At 46.9% G+C, this 18,355-nt stretch overlaps 1 protein-coding gene across 3 annotated transcripts in view; it reads right to left on the bottom strand.

Moving 5' to 3' along the window:
• Positions 1-18,355, bottom strand: part of Iqca1 (IQ motif containing with AAA domain 1) — a 119,404-nt gene that overhangs the window by 87,379 nt on the left and 13,670 nt on the right. For 2 of the 3 annotated variants that reach the window (XM_050163114.1, XM_050163113.1), the window contains exons 4-6: positions 17,326-17,517; positions 15,763-15,834; positions 5,723-5,928 (exon numbers count right to left, since the gene is read on the bottom strand). In XM_050163114.1, coding sequence (XP_050019071.1) covers positions 5,723-5,928; positions 15,763-15,834; positions 17,326-17,517 — 470 coding nt within the window. The remainder of the gene's footprint in view (positions 1-5,722; positions 5,929-15,762; positions 15,835-17,325; positions 17,518-18,355) is intronic. The other variant, XM_050163115.1, reaches the window with a different exon arrangement.

The raw sequence follows: 18,355 nt of genomic DNA, 5'->3' as shown, positions 1-18,355 counted from the left end.
TCCATAGACTGGCTCTGGGTGTTTCAGCCTAGCTGGGCTTTGGAGTTCTGTTTCATAACTCTGGATTGGATGATGCTGTAGTTAAGACCCCTTCATGAGAATTTGGGATGATGTTCACAACTGATCCCTGAAACTTCAGGATGTCTGCACGGGATGTTTCAAATGAAGACATCACCATGTGCAGTAAGTGATTTCTGGAAACAAACATCCCCTCAGCTGTGCTGCTCAACGTGGCAGCCACCGGGGACATGTGGCTGCCTCACGTACATTCGAATGGAGTAAAATGAAATATACAGTGATTATTCAACTTCCAGGGCTGTGTCCCATAAACACAATGTAAGTTGGAAAGCATGGTAAGTGGGAAATGCTTTTAATATATCTACCCTGCTGAGCATCCCAGCTTGATCACACAGCACACCACAGATTCTCCTTGAGGTCGCTGGACTGACTGGGAACTGTGCCCCACCCTACACTGCTACTACCCACTACTGCCCATCATTAAGGATCATATAGCATAGCTCCAGCCTAGGAAAAGTGTGTGTTATTTCTGCTAGATGTGCTCAGACTGACTCATCTTCTACCACTGTGCTAGGTGGCAGAATCCAGAACATTTCCAGCACAGCAGAGAGTCCTGTTGGGTAGTAACTATCTAGACCGTCCCAAAGACCTGCAGAGTGGTTCAATGGGTGCAAAGGATACCATGCTATCTCATAGGGCTGTAGGTATGTGGTGGGCTGAGTGCTGAACTGAAAAGCCCCTTGGTCTTAATTTCTGGAGTCTGTGACACCGTACATGGAAGAATGGCTCTGGAAGAGGTGAATGAACCTCTAGTATGGGTTATCTGTGTCCTGTGTTATTCCCTCCATGTTGTTCTCAATACCTTGAAAGACATGTACCAGGTGGTCAGAGACACACAGAGGAGAGGGCAGTATGATCAGTGATGAGGGCTAGAGAGACCTAGACTCAGAAGCCAAGGAGTGGCAGCCGCTGCCAGAGGCTAGAAGAGACAATGACTGGATTATCCTTGGAGTTCTTAGGGAACACAGCTCTGCCCCTTCACCTCAGACTTCCACCTCCCACTCAAGTCACCAAGACTGTGGTGATTTAATATGGCAACAGAAGCAACTGGCACAAAGGTCAAATGATCTCAGGTGCAAAGCATTCTGGAGATAGAGTAGATATTCAGGAAACAATAGTTTCTTCTCCCCCCCCCCCATATGCACACCTGATGTACCCAGCCACTAAGATGGCCACACTTGCAAATGAGACCCCTGGGACCTACAGTGGAGAACCCTACTTTTGAGTCTGGCCCTGGGGCTAGGAGGGAGGGATTAAGATAAAGCCCCGGAAGCTGGTTCTTGCTTAACCAACAACTGAAGCAGCTTCTGACTAGTTGTGCTTCCCAGACGAAGATCACTGACAAAGGCTGCTGTTTCAAATAGCACACACCATAGCAAGGATGACATGCACATTGTCGTACTCTGCAGGAGAGCCTAGGCCCTTGGAGTATAGAAGAGGTGGGGAAGACACAGCAGAGGAGAGGTGTGGACGGTGCCTGGCAAGGCCCGAGGCCTCCCTGGCACACTAATGACTAATGAAAGCCCAGGCAGCCATCGCTGTAAAGACATGCCAAAACAAGAATCTTTAATACTCACAACTACACACCAGAGAGCATCTGAAGAAAAAAAAAAAACCAATACCATGACACAGAGAAGTAGATAAATGACCGAAAAGCTCAGAGATGAAGAACTAGCAACAAACCGAAACTCAAGTAAGTTGGGGCTATATACCTGAAATCCTAGCACTCGGAGGCAGGAGGATCTTGACTGAATTCAAGACTATCCTAGGCTGCAGAGTTAGACCCTGTCTCTAAGCAGAAACAGAAATGGAGTTGCTCTCAACCCCCAAATTGATTAAATTAGCTGGGTGGTACGATGCCTTGAATCCTAGCACGCCAAAGGCAGAGACAGGAGGATCTCTGAGTTCAAGGCCAGCTTGGTCTACGGAATGAGTTCCAGGACAGCCAGGGCTATCGAGAGGAACCCTGTCTTTAAAAAAATGAAATTAATACAAATTCCAAGATCACTTGATAGCCTTGTTATCGGCTCTCCAAAAATATTAAAAAGATTACAATCAGTTTATTAACCAGTGCAGCCATGCAATTGAATGCCAAGCATTCATAAAAAAAATATTTTGGAAAGCATTACCGGGTCATGAGAAAGTTCAACTCTGAAACATTGAACTTAAACATTGGCAAAAATATGAATAATTAGAACTAATTAAAATATATATTAGAGAGAAAAGAGACGAGAAGGGGCTAGACAGAAAACGTTCACCGTCACTGACTCTGTATGCTGAAATGAAGGCTATACGCAGGCCAAATTGTCTTCTCTAAATGCCACCTCAAAGGAATCTATGTTATTTTTGGAGTTTAACTTTTCAGTGGGAGGGGATGCGAGATGAGGAAGAGATTGAAAACAAGCAAAACTCACGGTACATGTGTATAAAACTAGTCATTTTTTAAAGCTGAAGAAGCAAATAGTCAGAGGGCATGGTGTGGCACACTGTGACCCCGCCCTCAGAGGTCAGCTCCATCCTCCGCAGCACGGGGAGCTGGAGCCCGTACATGTTGACCAGCTGAGCTGAGAGTGAGTGTCTGGGGACTGCTTACGGCTTCTCATGGTCTGCTTCCCTGCCCTGCCCATCGTTTGGAATTCATTCTGAGAACTGACTGCTCCATACTTCAAAAGACAATATTTGCTTTTATTTGCCTTTGATTTAAAAAAGCAAGGAGCAAAGCTCTTTATCAAAGTCCATCAGATGACTTTAATCCAATTATGAAAATAAATTTACCCTCGACCTCACATGACTTCAAAAAGAGGAATTCTTAGGCCTTTGTGGAGTCTGCCCAGTGTACCCGCGAGGGAGCCTCGGACCAGCCCCCAGACGGTGGGGTCAGGAGGAAGTGTCCTCAGAGGACCCACCAGCTGTATCTTCAAAGAAACTCATAAATGCTGAAGAAGCTGGGCATTCCCAGAGTGACAGTCAGGGCCTCCCAGGACTCAGGTAGGGAAAATGATTCATTCATACCCGGTTCCATCCCACTTAGTACTGCATTGGAAACGATACAGCCATGCATAATGAAGACATCGCGTTACTCTACTTCCCTACAACCCGAGTGTCTTAAATATTTAAATCCACACAAGCTGATTGCCTATTTATCTCTCATGTATTTTTATCTGCTTTTTTAATTATAAAAACAATACTTAATGATACAAAAAAAATTCTCCCAGAACAGAAGAAGACGGACTCTAGAGTATTCCTTTCCCTGGAGCCTAGCTAGAAGCAACCTTCAGTTTCTTTCTGCCGCACCCTTCCTTCCAAATGCTTTCCGCACATGCGCATGAAGCTCAGGGTGTTCCCTGTGTTGTGAGCTCAGGAGCCCCTTATCTGCTCTTTGCCTTCTGTGGTTTTGGCTTCAGTGACCCGCTGTCAGCAGCGGTCTGTGAACACTGAGCTCCGAATTCCAGAGTAAACAGCTCATTCCCTTTAAGAGTGTGCCATTTGGAGGAGTGTGACAGAACACGGTGCTGTGCTATCCCACAATGTCCTACACACACACACACACACACACACACACAATCTAGAAGCATCGTGGTGCCAGTCATGAGGAAGGGAGGCTTGAACATCCAGGTGTGTGTGTGTGTGTGTGTGTGTGTGTGTGTGTGTGTGTGCCTGTGATGTACACACAACAGTGAACTCACCTAACGCTTCATTTCCCACCGTGTGACCCGGGATGAAGGTGATAACTGACAGGTATCTGCCTACACCTGCAGTCTGGTTTACTATTCACCCAGGTGTGGCACTGGGTGTTTGCTGTTTGGTTCTTTATGCAGGCAGGCTCCACAAGAAAAGAAATCAGGCAAGATGCTTGAGAAGGGGACATCTGAACTGATCATACATCTATGCAGAAAAAGACAGTTGACCTATAGCGACTGTTTGAAGCCAGAAGTACAACTTTTTCCCTTATGCTGTGAGCGGGTGTGGGCTGAGAGTCAGGCTGATACACGGGTGTTAGCATTCTGAGAAACAGCTCCTCGTGTGATTTTTAAGAAGTGACATGCTGGCATATTGCTGGGACCCTCCCCATCTAATAGCTCCTAACAGCGTGTCGAGGTATAATTGATAGGTGATAAACTGCTCAGATTTCAAGAGTGGGATCTGATATGTTTTGACAAACATGGGCATTTGTGCAACCATCGCCAGGAGGAGAAGACAGGGAGATTGGCGGGAAGGAAAGGGGGGTGTACATGCTTGTCTGTATATTCCTCCCCCATGATGAACCCACCTGTCTCCTAGAATGAGTTCCGGATTCTCCATCAAGATCCTCATTTCAACGCCCCTCCCAGACAAAGGAAAAGTTCCCAAAGTCAATCGATGTTGAAGTTGGGAAAAATCATTAAGGGTGTAGAAATGCCCTTTTCAAGAAAGACTGAAAAAGAACTCTCTCGCTCAAAGCATAGAGTTGCCATGCCTAAGACCCACTGTGAAGTTTTGGATAAAGTTCGACTATCACGCAGGGAACAGGTGCTCAGTTTCCAGATGAGGGCAACAGAGGGTGGTGGAAAACGGTTGCCTCTTCTGTCCATTCCCCAGCCCACTCATCCGGCTGCGGACAGGGCTTGGCTTCCAGCTGCTGGAAACAGCTGTTATCTGCGAGCCTCCCTCTGTCCCTTGTAGGCCTCCTCACTGGCAAGAAGGGGGATGATGACCCGGAGGGAGGCTCTCTCGCTTCTGCTGGAAGGGTAGGGTCCCCGATGTCTGCTCACAGCCTGCCTGCCACACAATACACTCTTGGCTGTAGTTTTATTTCAAGAAGAGATGACTTTTCTACTTCTCACAATTTGGTTTCCTAGACCCAATGAGCTGACTAGCACTGGTCACTGGAGTGTCTCTGGACCTAATGGTGGGGTAATACAACGCCCTAGCATGGGAGATGTCTGAGTCTCCTTCTTCACACCCGTGACAGAGCACCCTTGTTTTAAAGTACGTTTTATTTAAAGACACACTTTAAAACATTTCCAGCAAACAAGTTTCAGGCCACATGGCAATAAAGGCAATATGAAGTCTAATATAAGAGTAGGCCTGGGGCCTTGGCCTCAGAACTAGTAACCCAACACTTGAGGGAGTCCTAGGGCCCAGAATTCACAGCTGCCTCTGACTGATGGAGGACCCAGGCTCAGAGCCTGAAGAAGGCTCCTATAAGCAATGGATTGCTGGCTCTCAAGGGAAAGGCAGCCAGACCTGGCTGTTTCTAGCTCTATGGGCTTTAGACACACCTGGCCAGCTGTCCCCTACTCAACACATTCTTTTATGCAGTCACAGAGCAAACACAAACTGAGAAGCAATTTAATTCAAAACCTCTCTGAACCCTTAGCGTCAGCATTTGACTTTTTTTTTTTTTTTTTGGAACGAAGTCAAGAAACCTCATGTCTCCATCCTGGGCCCATTGGTGTTTAAGAACACAACAAGCCACGTGGAGGCTTGAGTTTCTAATTCCAGCACTCCAGCGCTGAAGCAAGAGGCTTCTTTTATGTTCAAGCCTGGCTTGAATCAAACATGAGACCTTGTCTCGAAGCAAAGCCAACAAACTAGCTACCAGCCAACCAACAGCAAAACCAGCTACTGCGCTAAGCTGCCTGAGCGGAGGCTGACGGGTCACCTGCATTCAATGAACCACTGTCGGATCTGGTCTTGAAGCTGCTCCTTGATGTCCTGGCCTTCCATCTGCCTCAGCTCCTCCTTGATACTGACCAAGGCTTCCTGGTAGTTCTGCTCGTGTTTCAGCTGCACCTCATTCCGCAGGTGGGTCACGTGTTCGGACTGGACGATGGCAGCACTGACTTCGTTAAAGAGAGGGGGTGGCTTCTGAAAAGAAAATCCCCCAAAAGTTGAGATTCTGAAAGTCATAGGGCTGGGAGAAAATATTATAAGTGAATCGAATGTGTTATGTCGCTAGAGGTGTCTCACCACAAACCAATACAGAAAAAACAAGTACGTCTACAAACGTGAGTGCTTGAAAAACTCACTCACTGTGGAGGGAGAGATGACAGGGCTAGCTCCATACCCCCACACACCTGGGTAGGTGATAGCTCAAAAAACACGTATTCAGATCCAAAGAAGCGAGGACCCATTGATTACGAACAATTCCAAAACTCTTAGGTAAAATAAACCTTTTATATTTGAGTTGACCATCTCGGATATTCTGTTACCATGACACTAAACTAATACATCCAGGAAGCCTAAGAAGTCCCCAGACTTCAGATACCACAGCTTCCCCATCTTCCTGGTCAGTGGGAGGAAGCAGAGTGCACGTAAGGGATGTGTCATGAAGGCTACTAGGGACTGTGTTCTGATTATACAGAGGGACCAAAACGTCAACTCTCGACTCTCTATGTAAAGACATCGTGCAGCCTAGTTCAGACATACATCCCAACATATCTTATAGAATGTTCTTCCTCGAGATCTGTCAATCAACAAATCGGAAAGTGGTTGGTGGTGGTGCATCTTCTGGGCCCGAGCCTCGAGACACACATAGCATCTGCACCAGGCTATAGACAGACATCCTTCAAATGGTGTTAGGACAGACCTCAGTTCTTCTGGAGCTGCAAGGGAGCAAGCTCAGGTAGATTAGCCCATGCTGGTACACAGCAGTCTATCCAATTGCCACACTGGAGACTTGGATGTGGTGAAGCAAAGGGATGTGGAGAAGGAAGCCAAGCCTGGTGCTTACAATCTCTGCGACCAGAAATACAAGGGCAGAACAGTTCTCCAGTACAAGAAAAAAGTCTGGCCTCTAGAGACACCCAGAAGTCCAACCAAGGCTTTCACATCAAAGGCAGGGCGACTGAGCACTGAAGCCAGCCTTTCACGGGTCCTGAGAACCAATGTACATTTCTGGGAAATTCGCATGTTGGTGTTAAATCTAAAATTATATGAATAATTTAAATCAATTAAGTCGGTAACCAAAGAAACCAATACTCAGAACTCTTTACTTGTGAGCTATTCTGCCACTTACGCTTTTGCGGCTATTTATGTCTGTTGTCTCTCTGGCAACACCTACCGCGTTAGAGTTCCTTCTTAACTGCTTGAGGGAGTAGCTTGGTCAGTGCCAGGGGACGCTGCACTAGCCAGTGCGTCGGTGGCTTTGATGCTCATGTCCCTGAACGACCAGGCAAGTCCAAGTCCAGACTCAGTTGTTCTGGAAATTCTGTACCACTGCCAGTGGGACAAACAAGCTTCCATGTGTGCGCACTGGCACACACACACACACACACACACCTCTAAGGAACACGTCTGGACCTTCATGTGGGAGAGATTCTCTCACCTTTCCATTTACTAGAATTTAGAATCCACTTAAAGCCAAACAGTCAAGTGAAACGGAAGAGGAATCTACATGCATAATACTTTATAAATGTGCTCACTAGAAACTTTTAAAGATGACCCAGTTTTTTTCACTTAGTATAAAGAGAACTTAATATGAAGAGCACAATTCTTATTAAGGTGGATCCAGAGCGAGAATTACAGTCTTTTTTTTTCAAAGTCTTTTTTTTGCATGTGTGAGCATGCAAATACAAGTGTGTGTGTGTGTGTGTGTGTGCATATGAAGATCAGAGGCTGACTTTGAGCATCTTCCTGGAGTATCTTGTCTAAACCCAGAACTCCTGGATATGGCCATTCTAGCCAGGAAGTGTGCTCTTGGATTTGCTTCCCGGGAGCTGGGATTACGGGGAGAGGGGGCGGGGGGGGGGCGCTGCCGTGTCTGTCCAGCATTTCTGTGGGGCTGGAGACCTGAACTCCAGTACCCATGTTTGCACGGTAAACACGTTGTCCCACTGAGCCATCCCTCTAGCTCCTATAAAACCATTTACAGGCTGATCTAATCATCTCGTGGCTTGGTTGTACTTTGTTCCATACGCCCTGGCACTGTGTCTCCTCGGGGATGCTCGAATTCATCTTTGGAAGTAGGAATGAGAACGTGGAGGATCCCACTGGGCAGATGTGGAAGCAGAGGTCTCGTGCCAATGCAGATGGCAGCAGCAAGCTACGGGCCTCCTGCCACTCCGTGTTGTCGCTCCTTGCTGTGTCATTCAGATGGGAGAGTTCATGCGTGTTCCTCCATATAGATTTTCTCGGGCAAGAATACGTCTGGGTTATTCGTAACTCCCTCTGCTTGGTGTTTTTGCATTTGAAGGCTCTAATAAATTTGCATCCTAGGCTAACGAGTATCCCGTCCTTTGGGCACAGACATCTTATCTTCTTTAGCAACACTGGTCATATGAATTCCAATTTGTTAGCTGGCCACATAAACAGCAACTCATTTAAAAATAAATTAGGGATATTAAAAGGAAAGGGAGAACATGATAACACACGATGTATTGAAATGCATGGGCTGTAGATTAATGCATCTTAATGAAGGCTCCCCATGTGAGCAAGCCATTACATTTGCCAGCTCTCCACAGTTAACGACCCAGAACGGAATAACGAAACCTACATTTCCAGCGAGGTCCTCTGTCAGCAAAAAACACACACATTAATAATTGATGTTGCTGAAGAAATGCGGCATGAAGTGATGCTTCCTGAGTGGGGGCGGGGGGCGACAAGACTCCACGCTCCGTTTCTGTCCATGTTTAGCTAACATTCGACAGGCTTCGCATTTAAAAACCCTTGTTGAAATTAGGAAGGGAAAACGGTCATTTGTAACAAGCTGTTCAGTGTGTCAGTCCCAAACAGACTGGGAGTCACGTGGTTTGGTGCTGGCAATTATCCAAGGAACATCTTTCTGTGGGGTGGCTGTCACCCAAAACAGAAGAACAGATCTCAGCTAGTGCCCGTGTCACACCAGGTCTCCCCCGGCCTGCATTTCTGCACTCGTGCCTGGGGAGGGGCTTAGAAAGGCTGCCTTGGCATCCAGGACTCTGACTTCCTATGAGGAAGACCTCGGGTGGCACAACACTCTACTCTTCATCAGGTCCCATCGTGAATGTGCCAACTGGTGGACGTCCCTTCATGTCAGAGTCCTCTGTCTGTATGTATGCACTGTGTGTCCACAGACATGCCCACGCTGTGCAAGGACAGGCAGAAGCAGAAGTCAGGGCCTACGGGAAAGAGAATCTTTGGTCCTCTCACGAGAAGGATCATGTGAATCTTTAAGACTCACCATTTTAGCCAGCATCAATCTGTTAAAGACTAAGAATGTTTTCTAGACCATTCGATTCACTTTCTTTAAAAACTCCAGCATTTAAAAAATTGCTTATTTAAGAACTACGGTAGGATAGGGTGTTGGTGAGCTTTTGGGTCGTCAGTGACCGAGGCTGAGTCTGTCCCCTTTGTGCTCTTATAATTTAAAGTCAGTGCTGTGAAGCGAGTTTGAGTGGTTTACAAATATGAACTCAATTAGTCCTCACAGTGGCTGTAAGCAGAGAGAAGGTTACTACGTCCACTTTATATGTGAGGAAATAAAGGCACAGAGATATCAAGGGTCTTGCCCAGGGTCACACAGGCAGGACACACAGACTGAGGCTACTCTTTGTTGTTGTTGTTTTCTTTTCTTTCTTTCTCTTTTTCTTTCTTTCCTTCCTTCCTCCCCTCCCTCCTCCCTCCTCCCCCTTCTTCCTCTTTCTTCCTTCCTTCCTTCCTTCCTTCCTTCCTTCCTTCCTTCCTTCCTTTCTTTCTTTTTTTCTTTCTTTCTTTCTTTGAGACAGGGTTTCTCTATAGCTTTGGAGCCTGTCCTGGAACTAGCTCTGTAGACCAGGCTGGCCTCGAACTCACAGAGATCTGCCTGCCTCTGGGATTAACGGAGACAGCCACCAGCGTCCAATCGGGCAACTCTTACTCTCTGTATTTGATGCCTCTCTTGGCTGGGTCTCAGGCTTTAAGCCACTTTGTCTGAAGGTCATTTCTTACAGATGCTGTGACCAAACTTTGAAAACAACGTGCATTTGAACTTGGTGGCTATTGCTGAACTGCCTTACACGGTGACTTTCACAAGGCATTCTCCCTGTTGAGTCGGTGACAGCGCCCTTTCAAGACTTTATGTTGACATAAACCTTCCTGGTTTCTCTCTAACCTAAATGGGCTAAGAAACAAAGAAAAAACCCCCGCTAGCACTTTAATGGGCATGTCTGGGTTATAAATGATGTCGGTATCTAACCTAGGATCTTTAGCTTTCTGAAGAGCAGAGCGGACCACGTTTGGCCAGTGTTCATGTACGCTGTGAGCTGGACACAGCTTCACGTGATTTGCTCCACGCAGGATAGCATGGTGGCACAACAGGCCCGGGAGACCCAGCGAGCCAGTCAGGCTGACTGGAGCCCTGAGCCTTGCCCACAGTCCATGGAGCCTTGAGAGACTTTCTGAAGGGGCTCCTGTGAGATCAATGAAAGCAAGCCACCAGCTCAGGGGAGCCCAATAGGGTACTCCTGGGGCCAGAGGACAAAGGGAGGATAAAGAAACTATTTTTGTGACTTAGTGTCTGATGTCCTGGAAATCTGGGACCATAATTAAGCATAATATTAACAACAAACAATAATAATAAAATGTTATTTCTTAATATATAATTGATATATATGTATGAATATATCATATGGTATATAACATATATGTATGAATATATATAATGAATATGAATGCATGAATCTTTCTAATGAATAATTATTCATACATACACAAATAAGACTTGAAATCAAACTAAGGTATGTCAGGTCAGGCAACTGGATGGTAAAATCCCACTTAAAAGAAAAGAGCGCTGGCCTCGTCTTTTCTCCAACACAGGTGGATCATGCTTGCTTCCTTTTGAAACAGAGCCTCACACTATAGTCCCCGCTGGCCTGGACCTTGTGAGTGTTCTCCTTTCTGGGTGTCCAAGATGAAAGGCATGGGGGACAGTGCCTGGCTGGGGCGAGCTTTTGAGACCAGTGGGCACTTCAGGGAAACCTCCTCACGAGAAAGCGTGGTGGGCGGGAGGGACAGCTTGTGGCCTCTGTAGGCTTTCCTCCGTTAGACTCCAGTGTAGGGGTTCCCAACTGTTGCCTTGGGGAATCTCTAAAAGGCCCCTTGCAGCTAGGTAAGGAAGCATCAAGACAGACTCAGCCTCATGGACTTTTCCAGATCAAATTTTGACACGCTAGTTTAGGTATGCAGATTTAGGTAGGGCGTAGCAAATGAGATCCTAGACACGCCAAATCGTTAGGTCTTCGATACATGTGTTTTACACAGAGGTTAGTTTGAAGTATGTTCCGTTTCTGTACATGAACTTTCAGGGCTTGTTCAAGGTGTTTTTGTTTTCAGGATCACTCAACCATCATACATTTTATCATGTTCTAAGATGACATCAAGCCTCAGAGGTGTTTCCCCCTTCACACTCTGGCAAGGTCTCGCCCTTTAAAGTCTGTCTTGTCTGTTGCCCTGTCTTGTCTGAGGCAGGCAGTACTGTGTAGGCCAAGAGGAAACTAAGACTCCAAGGGAAGGTGTGGGAGACTTGGGGCTCTGCCCCTGGCGAGGTACAGAGCCAGGCTTTGTAACAAGTCCGCCTCTAAGGTGCTAACCAGAGGCCCCCGAGGGGACAGTGAGTGCAGAAGAAATGCTTGTGGCTGGGACACTTAGGGGACAGGCAGCACTTACAATGTTAAAGGATACAGCAGGGGCTCTGATAGCCTCAGTCACAGGCTATCCCAGCCTGTACTGGGGTTAATAAGAATAAAATTCTAATTTATTAGCCCCGAAGCCATGAAGAAAATTGCTTGTTTGACGGTAGAGTCTGAAAGCAAATAGGGCTTTGTGGTGTTTTCAGGATTCTGCGATGTTTGTTGAAGGGACAGGCCCTTCCCTTTAATAAGTGCCCCCAGAGTTCCTCATTACAATGCAAATAGTGATGGCTCAGGGTAACGTAAAACATACAGGGCCCTGACTACAGGACGAATGGCTTTGAGGGGTCCGCAGAAGAGAATGGATTGTGTTCATTAAGTTTCCGTTCCTGGGATCCACGCCATTGGCTCTGCCAATTAAAATAGCTCTATGTGAGTTTTAGACCCTATTTATTTTCCTCTGCAGACTCTAATACCTACATATTTAAAATGGCAATCTCAAAATAAATAATTGATATGCCAATGGCTAAGAGAAACATTTGGTTGGGGTAGGAGACGGAGCGATGCCCTTTGCTCTGATTTCGCTTTAGAGACCAAGCCGTCGCTCCTGGAGTGTGGTGCGCTCCTGTGAAGGTAAAAGCACAGCTGGGAGCGGCTAAAGCACTGGCTTTTACGTTGACAAAATGGATTGAGATGATGAATACATGGAAAACTGAGATTTGAAATGAGGAGGCAACAGCCTCATCAATGACAGAGTGGAAAATATATTCAATTGAAAACATGCCTTTGGTTGGGGATAGTGGATTTTTTTTTTATGGTCATCAGCCAGCAAACTGCAGATAACATTCTTTCACAAATTGAATCCATGTATTTCTCGGTGGTTAAAATTCCAATAGAACATGTATTATCAAGAGGCGGCATTCTGGGTAAAAGGCGTGCAGAGAAAGCGTGCACGGAACACACAGCTGGGGAGCTGTTCTCTTCATGTTGGGCAAACTACATGCGCTGTGGAGAAGTTCTTACACTTGGATCTCTTTAGAGTCCAGCACATGGAAATTACAGAGGAAAGTGGAGGAGATTGAGTTATACACGAGAGATCCACCTCTGAATGGTACCAGGGCAGGAAGTCAAGAGTCAAGATTGAAGGGTGCATGCAATTGCCTTTGGCTGTTGCCTGGGGTTCTGGACTTTTTTTTTTATACAGAAGATAGCCAGTAAATGGATGCTAATGCATCTCATTAAATAGAAGTTTACTCAGGTAGAAGCTGTTGAGTCAAAGTTGACCATTGTGAAATACCATACAGCGCTTAAGCACATGGTATGATTGCTAATTTGATTTTTAACGTAAGAACAACCAATATAACTAGGATTTTTTTTTTTTGATTTTTCGAGACAGGGTTTCTCCGTAGCTTTTTTTGGTTCCTGTCCTGGAACTAGCTCTTGTAGTCCAGGCTGGCCTCGAACTCACAGAGATCCGCCTGCCTCTGCCTCCCGATTGCTGGGATTAAAGGTGTGCGCCACCACCGCCCGGTTTAGGATATTTTTTGCATGTATACCTGTGTGTGTATGTGTGTGTGTTTATGTGGGCATTTGTATGTATGCACACCTGTGCATTCAAGTACATGCCTTTATTACCCTTTACCTTATTTATACATGGAGGCTGGGTTTCTCACTCGAACCAGATTGGTCTGGTTTAGCTGATTTCCTCCAGGGGTCTATCCTCTCTGCTCCTGTGCACTGGGATTACAGGCGGTCTCAACAGAGAAACTGCCCAGGTCAGAGTGGCCTGTGGGCACATCTGTGAAGGACTGTCTTCATTGATGACTGCTAAGGGAGGGCCCGTTGTGAGTAGGTGACATTTCAGATGGCTTATTCAATGTTCAGTGTTATTCTTGACCTGAACTCCATAGCCAGGACTTATTTCTTCTTCTATCTTTTTCTTTCTCTATTCTGACCCGATGTTTGTTGTCCTCTTTACCACATGTCATTTGGGAGAGGGGGGCATAAACTGTTTTTGATTGACTTTCCAACAATAATTCAAAAGCATGTAAAGTGAGTCCCGGTTCCTCTCTATAAGAACACCCAATAACAGCAGCCCCTCACCTGCCTACAGCAGGCCAGTGGAGCGGGGAGGTGATAGGGAGGTGGTAGTAGGGACTGCACCGAGCAGGCACTTTGCTTCCCTGGTGGGGAGCAGTGTCTTGGCTCACAATTCACTGTTGTCTGCACTGCCCCAACTACGACAGAAATGGCATATGACGAAGGCCACTTCTTGTTGGCAATTCACTTCATCTCCCAAGTGAAAATCAGCTGTATCATATTGGTTTTGTTTTGTGATGGTCTTGCAGGGCCCTCTCCAGAGTCTGATGGTAGCTGAACGCTTGGGTTGAGGAATGGAGCAGGATGTGATGCACCTCTCAACCTTCAAGGGCAAGAGCTCCAAGCCCCAAGGTCCAAGCAGGCCAACTCAATGTGCACTGGCATTGGTGCTCAGCCACACAGCAGGTCATCACTATGTGGTACACAGGAGCACCTGAGCCACCTCCACTGCGCTGACTGGGCTCAGCTCCATCCAGTGGTTTCCTGAATGACCTTGCTGAAGCCCTGGGCAAACACCTCTGCCCTTGGTGCCTGCTTAATTCTCCCAGGCCCCGACTAACCCAGAGGCTGGAGAATCTCTGATACTGTGGCTGGCTTCATTGAGGTTTCTTGCAGCTTCCATGAGTTTTGATATTTGTATTTCCTGAGACCATCTTCTCTCTTTAGTGTCTTCTAATTTATGACTGCAGAGGTTCAAGACACGATCTAATAGTTTTTTTCCCAGCCTGTTAGTGTCTGTGGTTATTTATGGTATATTTATATTCCTATCTCTTCTTTTCTTGCTTAGCCTCAGCAGAGCTCTCCAGGCTGTTAGTCCTGGTCCTGTCGGCACTGCTGTGGGTGTGTTTTTATCTGAGGGGAGCAGTAGAGCCCCCAGCGACTCGGCTGCCTCCATGTGATGCACCTGAAGCTGTTGCTGTAAGACTTGCTGGGGTTCTGGTATTCTTAGCTAAAACTTCCTTTAATGGAAACTGGGCCTGTCGACAATTATCACATCTCTGGTGGTGCGAGTGTTACAGAGCTGATTTCCTGGGCTCTGAAGGAAGGTCACATGTAAAGGACACAAGAGGTCTCCTGAGCGTTGACAGGAAACAAAACCCAGTACTTTAGCATGACCTGGGGTGTGTGTGTGGGGTGCGAGAATGGGTTTCAGCCTGGAGGCATGGACTCTGCCCTGGGAGCCACAGGCTCTGCCCTGGGAGCCATGGGCTGTGCCCTGGGAGGCATGGGCTCGGCTTAGGACAAGTGAGACTAAGCCCATACTCCATGCACAGAAGTCACTGAGGACCCCTTACACCAAACTCTAAAGGCATGCTGGTCCTTGCCTCCTGGTCCCTAAATCCTGCTGTAACACTTCTGAGGAAACCTGTCACTCATTTTTAACTAACAATAGCACAGTGGTGAAGGTCTGCGTACCATGAGTGTACTCTCTTTCTCTGCTGTCTCGGGGCAGCAGACTCCAGGTCCATGAGGTCAGGTGCTGGGCTATCTCCAGCTGAGAGCTGGCAAGGAACTGATGTTCCTGCTCTGACTGTCCACAAGGGATGCTGCCAGCAGCCACATGACCTTGGAGGCAGATCCTTCCCCACCTGAGCCTTAGATGAGACAAGCCCAGCTTGTACAACAGTTAGCCACCCTAGGCAGAGAACTGAGCTATGCCAGACTCCTGACCCAGAGACTCATGCCATAACACAGTTGGTTGGCTAAGCCTCTGTTTTGTGTTGACACAGCTATACGGCAATGCACCCATGACTTACTCATCACTGTGGAAATGGACCCTTCAATACCAGCTGGACCAAAGCAATTCCAGTCTCACCAGCAGGACACTCAGGAAGTCAAGGGCTCAATGCCTGTCTCCTATCTGGAGTCTTCTGCATCCTTGTGAGGACACGTGAGGGACACTCCCCAACCTCTTGGGTCTCCTGCCGGAAGTCACCAATTCTCTCCCCTCTTTCCTCAGACACTCACTAAGAAGACGCACATCCTATGGAATCTACTCTTCAAGTAGCGAACTTACCATCCCCAGGAATACCATCTCCTCTTCCCTCTCCTTCACTGTCTTCTTGCTTTGATGGAAACCTCGCCAAACCTGCGAACAAATGCATGGTTACTCGCAGCACACGTCTCCTGTAGAAACTGCCCAGTCCCCGTATTGTGACAGCCAACTCCAGCCTGCACTTGTGGGTGCCACTGGATTATTTTTCAAATGTCGGGATAACAGGCAACAGCTTTCTTTTCTCCTTCCTCCTTCCCTCCCTTCCTTCCTCCCCCTTTTTCTTTTCATTTATTCTTTCAGACAATGCATCCCAACTGCATCCTTCCTTCCAATCCTTGCTCCTCCCCCTGCACTTTCCAGCTCCCCCAGGTCCATTGTTCCTCTGTTTCCCTTCAGAAAAGAGTGTCATGGCACAACAAGTTATAATAGGACTAGATACAAACCCTCCTATCAAAGGCTGGACGAGGCAACAGTTTTCTTACATTTTTAGTTTATGTGATGTGTATGAGTGTTTCACCTATGTGTGCAATACACAGGTACCAACAACCACAGAGGCCAAAGGAGCACATCAGACCCCCTGGAACTGAAGTTAGACATGGTTGTGAGCCACCGTGTAGGTGCTGGGAATTGAACCCAAGTCCTCTGGAAGAGCAGCTGGTGCTCTTAGTCACCAAGCCATCTCTGCAGCCCCACAGACAACAGTTTTAAAGAAGGATAGTTACAGAAATGACTCATAGTTGCTCTTGCATCTTACTTGGGAGTCTTCAAGAGATGCTTCTAGAAGTCAGAAGAATGAGGCTGTATCTAATGACAGTACTTCACTGTTTTACAATTAAAACCTTCCAAAGGAACATGGGAGGTAACAGCTCAGGCACTTCCCGAAACTGTAAAACCAAAGCTTAGCTTAGGGTGCAGGGGCCGGAGAGATGCAAAGAAAGGAATCTGTCTGCCTTTCCCACCGCTGCCCTCTCCCGTGACAGCCCAGGCACAGCTGGGGACAGTGTCCTGCCCCCTCGGGCTCTGCAGTGTGTCCCTATACTTATTTTCTTCTTAATTCTGATTTGTGCCACATGGCTGTAGTTTTCATCTTTCCACAAGCAACCCTATATAAAGAGAGAAATCCGCTCCTAGGGCCCCAGTAGCAGGAAGACCTAGGCTCTGGCCCTTTGGTGGTGGTGGCTGGAATGTGCTAAGTGGTGAGATTGTCCTCAAGGCCCCAGGAGTTGCTCCTGGCATCTCCCTTCTGCAATTGTCCCAGCAGAATGCAGCTTTTAAAAAACCTCATTGTGGGTTTACATCCTTGCAAGATCCTAGCAACATTCTTTCCAGCAGTTATCGGTGCCCTTTTGGAAGTCTTTGGACACAGTGTTCTGCATCTTAAACTTCCTAGTTTACCAAAAACAAAATAAAAACAAGACGATGGTTCTCTAGGGTAAGCCAATAAATCTTTGTGGGGTTTACTAGCTCAACACAGCTTTCTTATAGGTAGAGCTTTGGGTTTTGAATTTCAGAGCTCAGCTGCAAGGCTGAAACATGTTTTCTGCCCCTCCCACCCCCAATCCAGAAGTGCCCCCATGTTCATACTTTCTGGATCTGCAGAGCCGCCTGGCTGGTGTCAGCTAGTCTGTGGCCCAGCAGCTTAATCTCCTTGGCTCTGCACTCCTGAAGGAAGATCTGCCTCATGAACATCGCCCTGAGGCGGCCCTGCCTTGCTCGCTCCGCGATCTGGATCAATTTAATAGCCTCTTCAAATGCTAGGCTCTTTACAGTATATTTCTGCAAAAATTAAAAAAAATAGGCAAATCAATATTTATACATGTTGAACTGGACCAGCAAGATGGCTTAGCAGGTAAAGGTGCTTGCGGCCAACTGTATACTATACTACGGCAGCAGTGAACTGTGCTTGCTGCCAACTGTATACTATACTATAGCAGCAGCAAACTGTGCTTGTGGCCAATTGTATACTATACTACGGCAGCAGCGAACTGTGCTTGCTGCCAACTGTATACTATACTACAGCAGCAGTGAACTGTGCTTGCTGCCAACTGTATACTATACTATAGCAGAAACGAACTGTGTTTGCTGCCAACTGTATACTATACTACAGCAGCAGCGAACTGTGATTCTGACTTAGGGACTGTGTTCTAGCTTGCCTTTCTGTTGCTGTGACAAACACCATGACCAAAGCAGCTTGGAGAAGACAGAGCTCATTTTCACTTTCTAAGTTTCAGTTCATCATCAGGGGAAGCCAGGGCAGGAGTTCATGTCAGGAGCATGAAGCAAGCACCACAGAGGCACAGAGGCACGCTGTACTGGCTTGCTTCCAGGCTCCCTGTTAGCTACCTTTCTGTAAAGCCTAGGCCCATCTTCCCAGGGATGCTACCACCCACCATGGGCGGGATCTCCTACAGCTAGCAATCAAGGAAGTGCCCTCACACTACTAAGGAAGGGAGAACTAGTTTCTTCCAGGGACAAGTTCCCAAATAGGATGGCCAGTCTCAAGTGGTCATCTCAGAACACATGTACACATAAGCAATGTTAAATGGACTTAGTAGGTTGTAGATTATATACATATATAAAACTATATATACACACATTCATTACTTTATAATAA

Source organism: Alexandromys fortis, unplaced genomic scaffold (assembly GCF_014885135.2).
Source record: "Alexandromys fortis isolate MF-2015 unplaced genomic scaffold, M_Fortis_MF-2015_v1.1 scaffold_139, whole genome shotgun sequence".
Taxonomy (NCBI): Eukaryota; Metazoa; Chordata; class Mammalia; order Rodentia; family Cricetidae; genus Alexandromys; species Alexandromys fortis.
This window is presented reverse-complemented; position numbering and strand designations above follow the sequence as displayed.